General features: G+C 46.2%; 1 protein-coding gene across 1 annotated transcript in view; it reads right to left on the bottom strand.

The window, feature by feature from the left end:
* MTHFD1L (methylenetetrahydrofolate dehydrogenase (NADP+ dependent) 1 like) overlaps window positions 1-10,844 on the bottom strand; it is a 173,528-nt gene extending 162,684 nt beyond the window's left edge. Inside the window, exons 1-5 of the mRNA XM_052645507.1 lie at window positions 10,624-10,844; window positions 5,634-5,718; window positions 4,187-4,237; window positions 4,040-4,093; window positions 1,032-1,156 (exon numbers count right to left, since the gene is read on the bottom strand). Coding sequence (XP_052501467.1) covers window positions 1,032-1,156; window positions 4,040-4,093; window positions 4,187-4,237; window positions 5,634-5,718; window positions 10,624-10,844 — 536 coding nt within the window. The remainder of the gene's footprint in view (window positions 1-1,031; window positions 1,157-4,039; window positions 4,094-4,186; window positions 4,238-5,633; window positions 5,719-10,623) is intronic.
* Between the last annotated feature and the right edge of the window lie 4,408 nt (window positions 10,845-15,252).

Raw genomic sequence — 15,252 nt, 5'->3', positions numbered from 1 at the left:
AAGGAGGAACCATGTCCTTTCAATGCCTTGCGTCCTTTCTTGTCAAATCCAGGACAACATAGTCCCTAACTGTTCAGCTTAAACTGATGGTCTCAATACAGGTTAGCAACAAAATGAGGATACTTGGGAAAGGTTTCATACTCCTCTTTTAATGAAAGATTGAAAACTACACCTTGATACCTTGAGGTTCTGGAGGTTTCCTAACTAATTAGAGCTTCTTCTCTCTTTGTGGTTTGTCTGCTACAGGATCAGAGATTTTCATGACAACTTTTCTCCCTGTTTGAGTCTGCCCTAAGTCCCAACAGAAGGCCAAGATAATGGCAGAATCTGAATGTGCCAATGAGGTGGTGATCCACTCAATCCAGCCCCTACAAGAATAATGTGATACATTTGCTTACCACCCTGTAATGCTAAGTATGTTCTTTTAGGTCACAGTACATAAATCTCTTGTTTCCATGTCGGAAAATGAGGTTTTCAACTTTTAGGAAACATCAGGAACTTCCATATGCGTGGGTAGTGTTCCTTGTCCCTTGAAGCGTATATCATGACGTGACACAAACCCAAGACCAATATCAAAGCACCTGTTATTCAGTTTTTCCCTTCAAACAAAACCCTGCATTATGAATGTAAAGGCTTGCTTTGTTCTTCTCTACTGACCTGGAACTGAGGAAGAATACTCTATTGCTGGTGAAGCAGGAGTCTGGGCTTTTTCTCTAGTATGGTAGAATTATCAAGGAAAAGTTATTAGAAGAGGAGAGCTGGCTAAGGACTCTGTAAGTCAGACAGGAACTTCTCAAATGAATATGACTGGTTAATTCCAAAATGGCACACAAGCACTACAAAAGGGCAAATGTATTTTCCCAAACATGCACTTTCTTATGCAGAATTTAACAGACCCTCCAACTCCTGAAATATTTAAAATTATTCCTTTCAAGTCTTAATTACTGACATAGTTGAAAGAGCAGAGTTTTCAAAAATTCACCGTAAACAAACTAGCAATGAGTTGATTGTTTTCTTTTATATGTTCTTACCCATCCACATCTTTTTCTGGCTTCAAAGCATTGAGGATTTTGCTGCTAAATGAGGTCTCAGCGATCTGAAGGGCAAGGCCATGTACTCTGCTGTCTTCATTAATCTTCAGGATCTCATCTATAATCTAAGGGGAAAACTATAGTCAGTGGTGCAAAAATAAGACCCAACAAAAGGCATATTATATTAAACATAGATTCATAAAAATGTATGTGTTCTAGTTTCTTTTTGTCCTTGTTGAAGACCTGGTGTAAAGCAGAAAGAAATCTATATCCTCTTCTCACCACATATAAAAGCTTGGCTGAATTTTTGGTGTCTTTAAGTCTTTCTTATCACTATTCTCTACCAGAACAGGACAAAACAAAAACAAAGCCCAGCAATTAATAAAGACATGAGAGGCTACAAATGAGAGCCGTAAAAGACAATTCCCTGTCCACAGTCAGATTTGAGCCCATCTGATGCTTTCTTGCCTACCTGGGAATAAGGCCAGATACAGACCCCTCAAATTCCCATTTTTTGTCCATGAGTAATTTAGCTGAACCGCTTGTCCCCACTGATCCATCAGAGAAAACTGCTTATAAATCGAACTTAGGTAAGCTTCTTTCCTTCCCTCTGGTTCTTAAACTTTGGCCTGTGCTGTGCTGTGCCTAGTCGCTCAGCTATGTCCAACTGTTGGTGACGCCATGACTGTAGCCCGCTAGGCTCCTCTGTCCATGGAGACTCTCCAGGCAAGAATACTGGAGTGGGTTGCTATGCTCCCCTCCAGGGGATCTTCCCAACACACAGATTGAACCCAGGTCTCCCACACTGTAGACACATCTTTACCATCTGAGCCACCAGGGAAGCCCAAACTTTGACCTAGCCTCAGTCTGACTGGCAGACGGCACTCTCCTCCCTCCACTAATGAGAAGAGGCTGGCTTCAGGGTAAAACATTCTCTCATCTGCTCTCTCATCAAGCCACCCTTTCTTTCATTACACTGGCTTCTTTCAAGCCTTCTCTCCCCCTCCCTATAAAAGACAAGCCTTCTGCCTACCTCTCAAAGGTATGTAGAAGTTATGGGCAGAGTACATTTCCTTAATGTACCTTCCCCACCTTGCAGTAATTCTTTTGGATTATATCACTTCTCACTGAGTCTGGATTTATTTTCTCTCTGATGCTGGCTAGAATGTGGACTCTTGAGAGTCCCTTGGACTGCAAGGAGATCAAACCAGTCAATCCTAAGGGAAATCAATGCTGAATATTCACTGGAAGGACTGATGCTGAAGCTGAAGCTCTAATACTTGAGCCACCTGAGGCAAAGAGATGACTCACTGGAAAAGACCCTGATGCTGGGAAAGATTGAGGGCAGAAGAGGGGTGATAGAGGATGAGATGGTTAGACAGCATCATTGACTCAGTGGACATGAATTTGAGCAAGCTCAGGGAGATAGTGAAGGACAGGGAAGCCTGGCGTGCTGCAGTCCACAGGGTCACCAAAAGTCGGACACGACTGAGCAACTGAACACCACAATAGAATGTGGGTGTGATCTGTAGAGCTGACTGGGCCATCCTGGATATGAGGCAGCAAAGCAAGATCCTGGGAACCTGAGTATCTAAGGACTTTGTGATGCTACCACACTAGCCAGGAATTCCCTACTTCTGAACTTTATGCACCTACAAAAGACTCCAGTGCTATTCCCGATTATTTACATTTTTCATCACTGCCATAGCCAGTCTGAAGAAAACCTAGCCACAGAAGGGTCAGATACCAGGATGGCCCCTGGTTTAGTGTCCGAGGCCCTATTAATGCAGTGCAGCTTCTCCCAGGCTTGAGATGACACACAGGAGGGTTGGTATCCCTGCTGGTGGAAACACCTATAGCACATACAGTAGCACTGAAAGAACCTATGATGGTTTTTTATCAGCTGCCCCAAAACGCCACTTAAAAGATTCACACAAAGTTAGCCTGGAAAAGCATCTGGAAAATGATCCTGTCCTTTATTTTACTAATGAGGCAACTGTGACCCAGAAGAACCAAAGAATGGCCCAAGGTCAAACAACTCAGGTCAGGACATCGCAAACCAGAACTGGTCCTCCAGACACTGACAGTTTCCGTGAGACTATGCTGTCGCAACAGCTGAAGAAGCACAGCCAAAGTGACCATGTCACAGCTCATGCTGTCAACAGAAACATACGGTGTGTGACAGTCGCTTCAGGCGTGTCCAACCCTTTGTGACCCCATGGGTTGAGGCCCACCAGGCTCCTCTGTCCATGGGATTCTCCAGGCAAGAATACTGGAGTGGGTTGCCAATTTCTTCTTTAGGGGATCTTCCTGGCCCAGGGATCGAACTCATGTCTCTTAAGTCTCCTGTATTGGCAGGCAGGTTCTTTACCACTAGTGCCCATGAGGGGAGGCCTTACTGAGCAGAAATATATGGTAAGGAGATAAAAAACAAGGTACTGGGGACTTCCCTAATAGTCCAGTGGCTAAGACTCCGAGCTCCCAATGCAGGAGGTCTGGGTTTGATCCTTGGTCAGGGAACTAGATCCCATATGCCACAAATAAGAGTTCGTATGTCACAGCTAAATATTCCAAATGCTGCAACTATGGTCGAAGATCTGACGTGCCACATTTGAGGCCTGGTGCAGTCAAATAAATAAATGTATTTTTTAAAAAAGGTACTACTATATAGCACAGGGAACTACATTCAATAGCCTGTAATAAACCATAATGGAAAAGAATATGAAAAAGAATATACAAGCATATATGTATAACTGAATCACTTTGCTATACACCAGAAACTAACAAAACATTGTGAATCAACTCTACTTTAAAGAAAAAAGAAAGAAACATGGTAAGGGACAAATCACAGAGTATTTACACTAGTGGAAAAAGTGAATTCTTCCCTCCAAAAGTTCAGCCCTGAGAAAAGGCTTGGTCAGTTGCGCCCATAACAAACGATGCTAAGAGGTCTACTAGGACTGAGGGGGAGGAGCACAAAAGAAGAGCCACGAGCCCTGCCGTCTTACCTCATCTTCCCCGCTCTCCGCAGGAAGGCAGATGTGGGTGATGTTCAGACCAGCCTGCAAAGAGTACACAGGGCGAGTTTGTCACTGAGAGGGGATGAATGTACCATCCAAAAATTAAAATGCATTTTGAAAATCAAGAATCCTTACCTCCTCAGCCAAATTCTGGTTTACTTCTTGCATCAGGTTATCATCACCTGCCTTGGGAGAGGGGAGACAGAAGGAGACTGTATTAAAGATCAACATAAAAAGATCCTGAATAGGCACAGAACAATCCAAATGCTAATTCTGTGATTATGCATTATCTAACAACAAAGGCGATCAAAGGGAAATGCAGAACAAGAATCTTATTGCTCATAAAAGGGAGCTAATGGCTGGTCTTCATTAACACGGCAATTTTTCAGACTTTCAAGTTATGTTTCTTTTTAAAATAAGAATCCTCACAGGGCATATATAGCCACAACCAGAATCCACTTCTAAGTGAGGAATGCCAAACAGGGAGATTTAGGTGACTTGCCCTTCAGTGAAAAGCTATCAAGAAAGCTGAATTCCAGGAGGCTAGGCCCTCGGTTCACTTCTCTTTCCACTCTTCTCACCTGCCTATCTTTGCAGGAACAGACTCCAAAGAATGCAAGTGACTTGAGCATAGCTCTCTGGTCTTGAAATCACAGCGCTGATGAGGCAGCTCTTCTGATACATTAAACGCCATGCCAAGAACAATAGTGGCAGCTCCACTGTTGGGCTGTGTTCGCTTACAGGCTTGACTCAGCTCATCACTTGCCCGCACCTGGCATCACCTGGGTGTGCCAACACAGGTGGCAAATAGTGCCAACCGCAGCTGGCAACAAAGGGTCCAAAGTCAGAAGACAGATGTGGAACTTGAAGTCTTTCTGACATGCCATGGCTTTTGGCCCTTCAGACTCAAGGCAGGCTTTAGAGACCAAGTAGCAAGATCACCAAATACCGTGTCTCACCAAGCGTCTGTATTCCGTGGAAACAAAGAGGCATGTTTTTCCCCTTTCCCCTCAGATCACATCTGATAAGAATTTATACTTGGCCACAGTATATCCTGCATAATGCAAGTTATGGGAGCATCTACATCCCGACCTCTGGAATTTATCCACACCAAAAGACGCAAACAGAGCGGTACCTGACCTGTAACCCTGAAGCAGCAAAATGACCAGATAAAGGGGGAAACAACAGCATTTCCAGCTGAGGCTTCTCCTTCCTCCCCTAAGCCCCAGTGGGATGTCTGCGACAAGAAATGCAGGTGGTTGTCTGTGTACAATCTAGATAGAAAGATACCAGGACTTGCCTGGTAGTCCAGTGGTTAAGAGTCTGTCTGCCAGTGCAGGGGACGCAAGTTCAGTCCCTGGGCTGGAAGATTCCACATGCCGCAGAGCAACTAAGCCCACGGGCCACAATTACTGATTGAACACATGCATCAAGTGCCCGTGCTCCGCAACAAGAGACACCACTACAGTGAGAGGCCCACACACCCCAACTAGAGAAGGTCCACGCGTGGAAGCGAAGACCCAAAATGGCCAAAAAAAAAGACACCATAAAATAGCAAGACAGAACCGCATTCTCAGCTTACCTGAATAACAGCAAGAACTGGCTTAAAGGTAGGGGTCTTTTCTTGCAATAAACTCAGAACTTCTTTCGAATTCTGAAGGATTTCTCTACATTGGCAAAGAGAAACAACACGGTCAGATCTAGGTTTGACAAGAAAGGGTAGGTACCACACATTTTCTTAGAAGTTCTCTTCCTATCTAATTAGACAGCAAAAGGGTGCTCCTCCGGGTATGCCCAGGGCCAGGGGGTGCCCAGGAGAGCAATCATGAACTACTTAACCGGGCATAAAATGCGACAACCTCTTAATTTTCAAAATAAGCGGAGGTAAATGAGCTGGATGCGAATGGTAATTTTCTAGGGGTGACTTTTTCTCTTGCATTTTCTAAGTTTACTGTAGTAAGAAGTTTGGGTTTCTCGGTTCAATAATCCCCTTCTCTACCATAATCCTTCCACTCCAAAAGAGTCTGGGTCCAGGGGGAAAGCAAACTTGCGGGGAAGTGGGGTACTAACACAGGGGATTGTGGAGGAGGTAAGAAGTGATGGGTCAGGATACACTTTAAGCTCTTTTTACAGAGTTTACAGAAGGGATGGGAAGCAAACGTTGCAGAAACACTGGGGAGGTGCAGGGATCTGATATTCTCCTGAGGCCTCTCACAGAAGGAGCCTCTCACTCCTCTGGGCCCTTCAAGTCTGCACTGGAACCTCCTGAAAAATAGCAGGGGCCACCTTCCCCTTAGCATCCCCCAGGTGTCAGCTTCCAGGGACAGGGGCAGACCGAGATAAACGTGGTACAAGGCAGGCTCTCTTTCTGTAGCTTCCTGGGATGAGCCATTTCAGAGACCACTTTTCACCATCATCCACATGAAATGTTCCTTAATTGTACACAATCAAGAAAGTCGGCTCTTTTGGATGAATTTATTTACAGAACAGAAAAAGACCCTCAGACATAGAAAACAATCTTATGGTTACCAAAGGGGAAGAAGGGCAGGGGGAGGGATAAATCGGGAGTCTGGGATTAACAGACTTTACTATATATGAAATAAGACAAAGAACAAGGACCTACAATATAGCATAGGGAAATACATTCAATATCTTGAAATAACTAAGGAATCTGAAAAAAAAAAGTTAGATCTATACATATATCTGGGCTTCCCTCGTGGCTCAGACAGTAAAGAATCTGCCTGCAATGCGGGAGACCTGGGTTTGATCCCTGGGTGGGGAAGATCCCCTTAAGGAGGGCATGGCAACCAACTACAGTATTCTTGCCTGGAGAATCCCCATGGACAGAGGTGCCTGGCAGGCTATGGTCCGTGGAGCTGCAAAGAGTCAGACACAACTGAGCACATATATATATCTATATATACACAGACATATATATGTAGCTGAGTCACTGCCGTATAACTGAAATTAACACAACACTGTAAATCAATTACGTTTCAATTAAAATTTTTTAATTAAAAATATTTTTAAAAAAAAGTTGGCTCATTTTCCTCTCACAGTAATAAACAAGAGGCTTAGTTGAGGCGGTACCCAAGCTTCAGGGCTTAAGACCACCTTTAAGTTTTACCTCCCATCTCCACCAGAGTCTTGCACACATAACAGTTTTCAAAAATTGCAGGGTGAACTCTCAGCCAGGTCTCATCAGCAGTAAGTGGCCACAGACAAACGGACGGGGCAAAATAGCCCGACACAAAACTCCTCCGAGTTTTCAGAGAAGAAAATGACGAACGTAACTGGAGGGCACAGCTCCTATTAGGTGGAAGAGGAAAGAAGGGGCCTCGGAAAATGTTTAAAGGTTTCAAAACTTAACCAGATGAGCCTTTCCACTGTCAGCTGAGCCAAAAGAAACGGAATAGATGAGCATACAGCTGTCTATAAACCAGGCAAGTTTTTGTTTGTTTTTAATTACCTGGGATAAAGCAACTGGATTCCCAGTGAAATGATTCTATTGTTCTGTTGAACTATATATGAAAATTCACAGATCACCTTATAAATGAGCCAGAATCTTCTTTGCAGCAAGACGTGGCTGAGGACCACGTGCTATATGCAGATTCCACACTTTTCTTATGTTTATGATTATTTTGGCCACACTGCTTGGTGTGCAGGATCTTAGATGGAATCCAGGCACCCTGCACTGGAAACGCTGAGTCTTAACCACTGGGCCACTAGGGAAGTCCCTCCCCGCCTTTCTTGACTACGAATTTTGGGCGTATTGGGTCCTCATTTCTGCGTAGTGTGGGAAGGCACTGGAGTGTGGGTCCCAAGTGGTTCTTGGCAATGAGAAGGATCAGCCAGAGAGCCTGGGAAAGAGAAAGGCTTTGTGCCTCAGCCTATCAAGTTGGACTCCCTAAATCTGGGTGGGGCCTGGAATGTATGTTCTCAAAAAGGAGTGTCTGGGTGGCTCTAAAGCTCTGAGTGGAAATAGCCTCGGACCCAAGCTCAGCCTTTGGTTGACCAGAGTGGACAATTCCCTGAACCGTAACAAACCCCTTTTCTCAATGTAGGGCAGGAGCACTACAAGAACTCTATCCTTGTTCTTATAATTGTAAAATGTTCTTCTGCACCTCTAAGCTACCCTTCAACACTGAAAACATGCCTTCCAAAAGCACTTTCCCCAGAAAAGTGCAGTTCCTACCCTTCCAATAAATGAAGGGCGTATGACTACAGAAGCTCAGATCTGTCACCAACCCTTGACTAAACCCCCCCACAACTTGTTACATGTGTAATGTATCATTCTTTGGGGTTACTCATTATTCCTACAGTGCCAAACAAAGCAAAGAAGGAGTTATCAGGTTCAATAAGTCTAAAAAGTAGCATAAATGTTTCTAATCAAGATATATTTTTTTGCCCTGGTGAGAAAAGTTGTCATGTCAACTTCTAGTTGGAAGGAGATTTTTGCCTCCTATACTGTCTTCAGACTCTTACCTTGAAACCAAATTCCCTTAAAACCTCTTATTCAACTTATGATTAACCTATCTAGAATTTTTGTCCAGTTTCCTGTGCCCTGTGACTTTAATTCTGTGCTAAATAAACAATCAACCAGAGCCAGATGACTAAAACTGTTATTGGTAATCTCATTAATGTGTTAAAATTGCTATCATAAAAATAAATAAGATTGCTATCATAGATCTCATTAACTATATACTCAGGAGAGGAGCTAACAGACTCCCACTCAAGGACCAGCCAGCCAGAGGAGCATAAACCAAAGACATGCCAAATGCCAAAGCTACAATTAAGAAATGAAACATCACAGAAACGTCCCAAGATTACTAATTCCAGCCTTTCAGTTCTTCCCCTTAAAAAAAAAGAAAAACAAACAAAAGGCTAACTCAGAGACCAAGCTAGAGTGGATCTGAGGCTTGTCCTGGACTCACCTGCTTGGTAACCTACAACAAACCTTGTACTTGCCTACATCACACCCCATGTCCAGGAGATTGGCTTTGCTGCACATTTGGCCAGCGTTCCCAGTTAGGTTTGGTGACAAACCCTTAAGGTGAGCTCATTGCTTAAAACCTAATGACAGGAAGAGATGAAACCTCAACTTTCAGAGAGACAGGGTAAGCTAAACAAAAGGGTCCTTGGAGTCGCAGGCCACCTCAAGAAGTGCTTTGCGGCTGCTGCTAAGTCGCTTCAGTCGTGTCAGACTCTGTGCGACCCCATAGACCGCAACCCACTAGGCTCCCCCGTCCCTGGGATTCTCCAGGCAAGAATACTGGAGTGAGTTGCCATTTCCTTCTTCGATGCATGAAAGTGAAAAGTGAAAGTGAAGTCGTTCAGTCGTGTCCGACTCCTAGCGACCCCATGGACTGCAGCCTACCAGGCTCCTCCGTCCATGGGATTTTCCAGGCAAGAGTACTGGAGTGGAGTGCCATTGCCTTCTCGGAAGAAGTGCTTTGGAAACAGGCATATCCATTCTCTAAATAAAGGACAGAAGGAAAACAGAAGAGGATGTCTATGGATGGAGGTGAACAGCTTGCTGACTGGAATCCTGGCCCCCAGGAACGTCCGGAGCGCTTTGCTCTACACCGTCTGGGTCCCCAGCTAACAGACTTCTCCAGACAGAAATCTACTTCCCCTTTCTCCCGCCGAAGGGCGAAGAAGAGCGGTTAGGATGTGTGTGAGGGGTCGGGGGCGGGGGGTGGGGGGTGGATGGAGGGGGACCCGCGAAGATCTCCGGGTGGGGACAGCGGAAGGCCTGACCCGGGGCTCCCAGAGTTTGCCTCTGGCTCGAGAGATAACTTTGGAAACAAGTTGCGCTGGGGATGCCGCGCCCACGGTGCAGCGACGCCTGGAACCAGACCGCCCCGACTTCGGCCGCCTCCAGTGAGTCAACGGGTGCGCCGGGCCGCAGTCCTCCCAGGCGCCGGAGGCTGCGGTGATGAGCGCGGACTTCAACGGCAGTCACAGTCCACCGCGCCCAGATAGCGTCCAAAAGGCGGAGCCGCTGCGCCGATGGGCGCAGATCGCCGGGCCCTGGCTGCGCCCCCCTACTCCCCCCATCCTAGCCCCGCAACTGTCCAGCCCCCGACCCGGGAATCGACCAGCTGAAGGGAGGAGCAGAAGGTGGAGGAGGCGCCCACCCTCGCCGCACCGCCCCTTTCCTGCCCTGGCCGCGCCCCGCGCAGTTGCATCAGAGCCGGCGGCCGGAGGCGCACGTGGACCGCGGCACGCGGTGTGGGCTACGCAGCACCCGCTGTGGAGGTTCACGCCCTCCGGCTCCCCCGCCCCCAGACCTAGGCCGGCTCGGGGAATCTCCGTTCTCGCGCTTGCCCAGCCCATTCTCCGGATGCCCGCGCTACCCGCCCCCCCAGCCAAACCCCGACTAGCCGCCATCACCCCGAAAAGTTGGCACTAAATAACTACAGCCCATGCTCAGCGAACCTCCACGGAGGTTCCCGGGGGTCGGCCGAGACTCGAGCGCTGCAGCCGCCCCGCCTCCTGGATTCCTCCTAACCTCCCCCAAACCCCGCCACTGCCAGGAACCTGGGCGGCGGCTAGCGCCGGACACTCACCGGACGATCGAGTCCCGCGCTGGGGGCGCCGAGCTGCTCGGGCCCCGGCTGCTCCCGGCCTGGGTATCCGGCAACCGCTGCTGCCCGAGGAGACCCTCCCCGCTGCCACATCCGCTGCCCCCGCTGCTGCTAGGGCGACAAAGGGATGGGAGGCGGCGCGGCGGGCCGGGGTGCTGCGGGCGCGCGAGCCGGCGCAGGACGAGCGGCAGGAGCGCGCTCATGGCGAGGCGCGAGCGGTGGCGGCTGCGAGAACCGGAGGTCGCGCGGGTCCTCCCGCGACGCGGAGATGCGGCTGCAGATCTCGGAGAGGCAGCGGCTCACGTCTCTGCCGGGGGTGGCTGGGCGGGCCGGTAGCGGGCCAGAGGCTGGAAGGACCTGGCTTGCCTTCCTCGGCGAACGGGGGCCCCTAGGGGGCACTGCGCTCGATGGCTGTGACGTGGGGAAGGCGGGGGCCGGCGGGGCGCGGGGCTGCTGTTCGAGCTGCCTGGACGCCTGGCTTTCTGGCACTTTTGAGTCGCAGGCGAAATTTGATTAGGGATAAAAATCAGAGGAGGGTGGGACGTGAGGATGGGCCTCCCGCCCTGCCTGGAGACCGTACGTTCTTCCTCCGCCTAGGATGCTGATAACATCCTGCCCGCAGGTGGCAGTTTGCTTCCTAGGAGGGCAGTTGGTTTAGATGCTGATGGTATTTATCAGGCTGGAGACCAGTGAAGGGTGTGTGGGCCTTGGAGTTCACAAGGTGACTTTGCAGCCTTAGGCAGGTGACAACCTCTGAGAAGTTTAACTGCCTCAAAAATGAGACTATTTAAAATCTTATAAATCCCAGGTAAAAGAGAAATAAAGGGACAAGTTATGGACACTGGATTTCCAGCAGCTAAAATCTGTAGGAGATGCTGGAGAGACACGGCATTTAGTCCTAAAAAAAAGGTTAATGTGTTTTGTTCTGATTTTCAACCTGGAGCAAGTTGGGATCCAGAAAGATCAGTTTGGTTTGCAGGCCTTCAGTGATCTTGTCTTAATCTTATACAGCTGTCTATATTTTCTTTATTGCAAGGCTAATTGCCACATCTGACGTGTGAGGGGTATACCAATAGCTTTTTGTTTGTTTAGTCGCTAAGTAGTGTCAACTCTGCAACCCTATGGGCTGTAGCACACCAGGCTCCTCTGTCCATGGGATTTTCCACCTAGTATACTGGAGTGGGTTGCCATTTCCTTCTCCAGGGCATCTTCTGGAACCAGGGATCAAACCCACATTGACGGACAGATTGTTTATCACTGAGCTACCTGGGAAGCCCACAGCAATAGCTAACATTTCACAAACCGATGAGGTGGGTATTACCACCTTTTAACACAAGCGGAAACAAAATCATAGAAGTTGTGTCTTGTACAAGTATTACCAAATGAAACCTGGGTCCACTCGCAAGGGTGCATTAAAGACAACCTACTGACATCAGGCTGTGATGAAGGAAAAGTGCAAGGGTTTATGCAGGTGCCAAACAAGGAGAACTGGCAGCTAATGGTGCAAAAGATTCAAATTCCCCAGTAGTTTTCAGGGAAAGGTTTTTAAAGATAGGGTGAGGAAGAGGGTTTCAAAATGCATGATCAGCTCATGGACATTCTGATCGATTGGTGGTGAGGTAATTCTGAGTCAATATCATCAACCAACTGGTTCAACTGGTCCTGGGTCTATGTTCTTATGGGCAACATAAATTAACTGCTTTGATCTAGTGGGGGTTTCACTTTCCATAGAACAGCTCAAAGGGTATGTCTCAGAATATTATCTATAGCCTTTGAGGAGGAACAAAAGGTACTTGACTTTGTCTAAGGACTAAACTCTGAATAATTATTTTGGTCTTACTTGGCTGTTTTGCTTTGTTTCTGTACTTTCTCACTTCTCTGATTAAGTTTATTCTTTGGAACTTGGGAAAAGTCTGGGAGGCTAAAGTTTTTCTACAAACAAGAGGCAGGTGGAGGACATAGGGGTGGTGGGGGGTGGTCTGTTCCAGGAATGCGCCATAGCATCCTGCTCTGTTACGCAAACATACAAACATCAGAAAGGAGACCTGAATGGCCTGTTCAGCTACTGTCCTGATAATCTTGGGCAAGTCTTAAAACCCTCAGAGGCTTATGTGTCTCATTATAAATAGTGGACCAATCATTTAATGGAAATAGCAGTGAAAGAACCTGTGGTAGGTTTTTTTTTATCAGCTTCCCCAAAACACCGCTTAAAGATTCACACAAAGTTAGCCTGGGAAAGGATCTGGAAAATGATCCTGTCCTTTATTTTATTGATGAGGCACTGTGATCCAGAACAACCAAAGAATGACCCAAGGTCAAATAACCTGTCAGGACACTGCAAACCAGAACAAGTCCTCCAGACACTGACAATACCACTAGACAATGCTGTTGTTACAGCTGAAGAAACACAATCAAAGTCACCACGTCATAACTCACATTGTCCATAGAAACACAGGTTGCCCTGGTGGTTCAGATGGTAAAGCATGAAAGTGAAAGTCACTCAGTTGTGTCCAACTCTTTGCAACTCCATGCACTATACAGTCTGTGGACTTCTCCAGACTAGAATACTGGAGTGGGTAGCTGTTCCCTTCTTCAGGGGATCTTCCCCACTCAGGGACTGAACCCAGGTCTCCCACGTTGCAGGCATATTCTTTACCAGAAGGTAAAAAATCCGCCTGCCAGTGCAGGAGATGTGGGTTTGATCCTTGGGTGGGGAAGATCCCTTGGAGAAGGAAATGGCAACCCACTCCAGTATTCTTGCCTGGAGAATCCCATGGGTAGAGGAGCCTGGTGGGCTACAGTCCATGGGGTCACAGAGTTGTACACGACCGAACGACTTTAACACTTTCATTTAATGGACATTCATTGGATGCTGCTGAACGTGGGTTACTGGCCATGAAAACGAAAATCACCCAGTTCACAGGGAATTTATGGGAAATCTCTGTACCTTCCTCTTAAATTTGCTGTGAGCAGCAAATTGTCCTTGAAAGAAAAAAGCCTTTTTTTTTTTTGAAACTTATCTAATCTACCCTCAGGAGTTTCCAACAGTAACTCCACAACTGTGGTGACAGTTTGCCAGTCCATCTGATGAGTGCTGACTACTGTGATATTTACAAAGACTGTGAACTGTCTTTGTCTTTGTGAGACCACATATTGTACAATCTTGTTTATAGGAAATGTCCAGGATAGACAAATCTATAGATACATAAAATGCCAGGGTTTGCTTACGGCTGGATGGCATCACTGACTCGATGGATGTGAGTCTGAGTGAACTCCGGGATTGATGGGGTCGCAAAGAGTCGGACACGACTGAGCAACTGAACGGAACTGAACTGAACTGAGAGCAGGGGAAATGGAGGAACTGGAGGTCAGAACTGATGGAACAGGGTTGTTTTCTGAGATAATGAAAGTGAAATTCATCGCTGTTTCTGGAGGAGAATCAAGAGAAAACACCAGAGGATCTGAAGCTGGAAATGAATGTGTTTTTCCAATATATGTACTATTATTTATAACATATTTATAGAAAAACCTAAAGGAAAAAATAAAATCACCCACAATAGTATCGCCAAGTCATAACTGTTCATTTTAATCTCTTAATTTTATTTGAAATTGTTCTATAAAATTGCAACCATAGGCCTCTTCTTCACTTGCTGTATTTGTTTTCATGAAATTGGGAAAGGATAATATTCAAAATCATGACCTCTAATGATTATATATTATAACCTATTTTGTGGATAGACCATAATTTATTTTACCTTTTCCTCACGTTGTTTGTATTGTTTCCAGTTCTGATGTGAAAAATAACATTCATTTGCTTGTTCTGTAGCTGTGCGTTGAAGGCTTTCTATGTGTCAGGGGAGGGGTGGGAAGCTGAATTGGAGTCACACCTGTGGTGGCAATATTTACCCACCTTCCTTTGCAGATGCAGTTCTCAGAAAATTTATAACTGCTGAAAATGTTAAGTGGAAAAGAAACAGCACAGGAAAGTGGAGGATAAACAGCATAGCCACATCTTCATAGAAAAAGGCAACCTTCCTGATCATGTTGAATTGCAGTTTTTGAACTGCATGGTTCAGCACGGCACAGCAGGTCCCAAAGACAACTTCCCGGCACTTAATGAAATATTCTATATGGAAGGAAAATTTGAATAGAGAAGAACAAGTTAAAACCAGTACTCCTAAGCTAAGCTGATTGGGAACTGTGAGCCAAAAAACTTAACTTGTTACTGTAATCCCTATTACAGAAATGACTCAGGCCATATATTGTGCTACAAAGCCACCTTGAGGAAGGCACTTTGGAGAATGTTTTCAGTCATCACCAAAACCATATGATGATCCATACCTTTAAAGTGATACTTTCTATCTTTAAATTAGATCTCACGTTAAAGTATAATAGTAAAGTTTACCTAGAGGCCTTGTTTCTTTTTTTTGTGGTTATATCACTTTATAGCCAATAATCAAACATTTATTAATTTATCTTTTAAATACAGTAGTAAACATTTTCTTATGCAGAATAACTACATTGCCCCCAAAATTACAGCTGACCCCTGAACAATGAGGATTTGAACTGCACAGGTCCATTTGCATACCACTATTTTTCAACATGGCATTG

This window comes from Budorcas taxicolor, chromosome 9 (assembly GCF_023091745.1).
Source record: "Budorcas taxicolor isolate Tak-1 chromosome 9, Takin1.1, whole genome shotgun sequence".
Lineage (NCBI taxonomy): Eukaryota > Metazoa > Chordata > Mammalia > Artiodactyla > Bovidae > Budorcas > Budorcas taxicolor.
The sequence above is the reverse complement of the archived record's forward strand: the minus strand, read 5'-3'. Positions and strand labels throughout refer to the sequence as shown.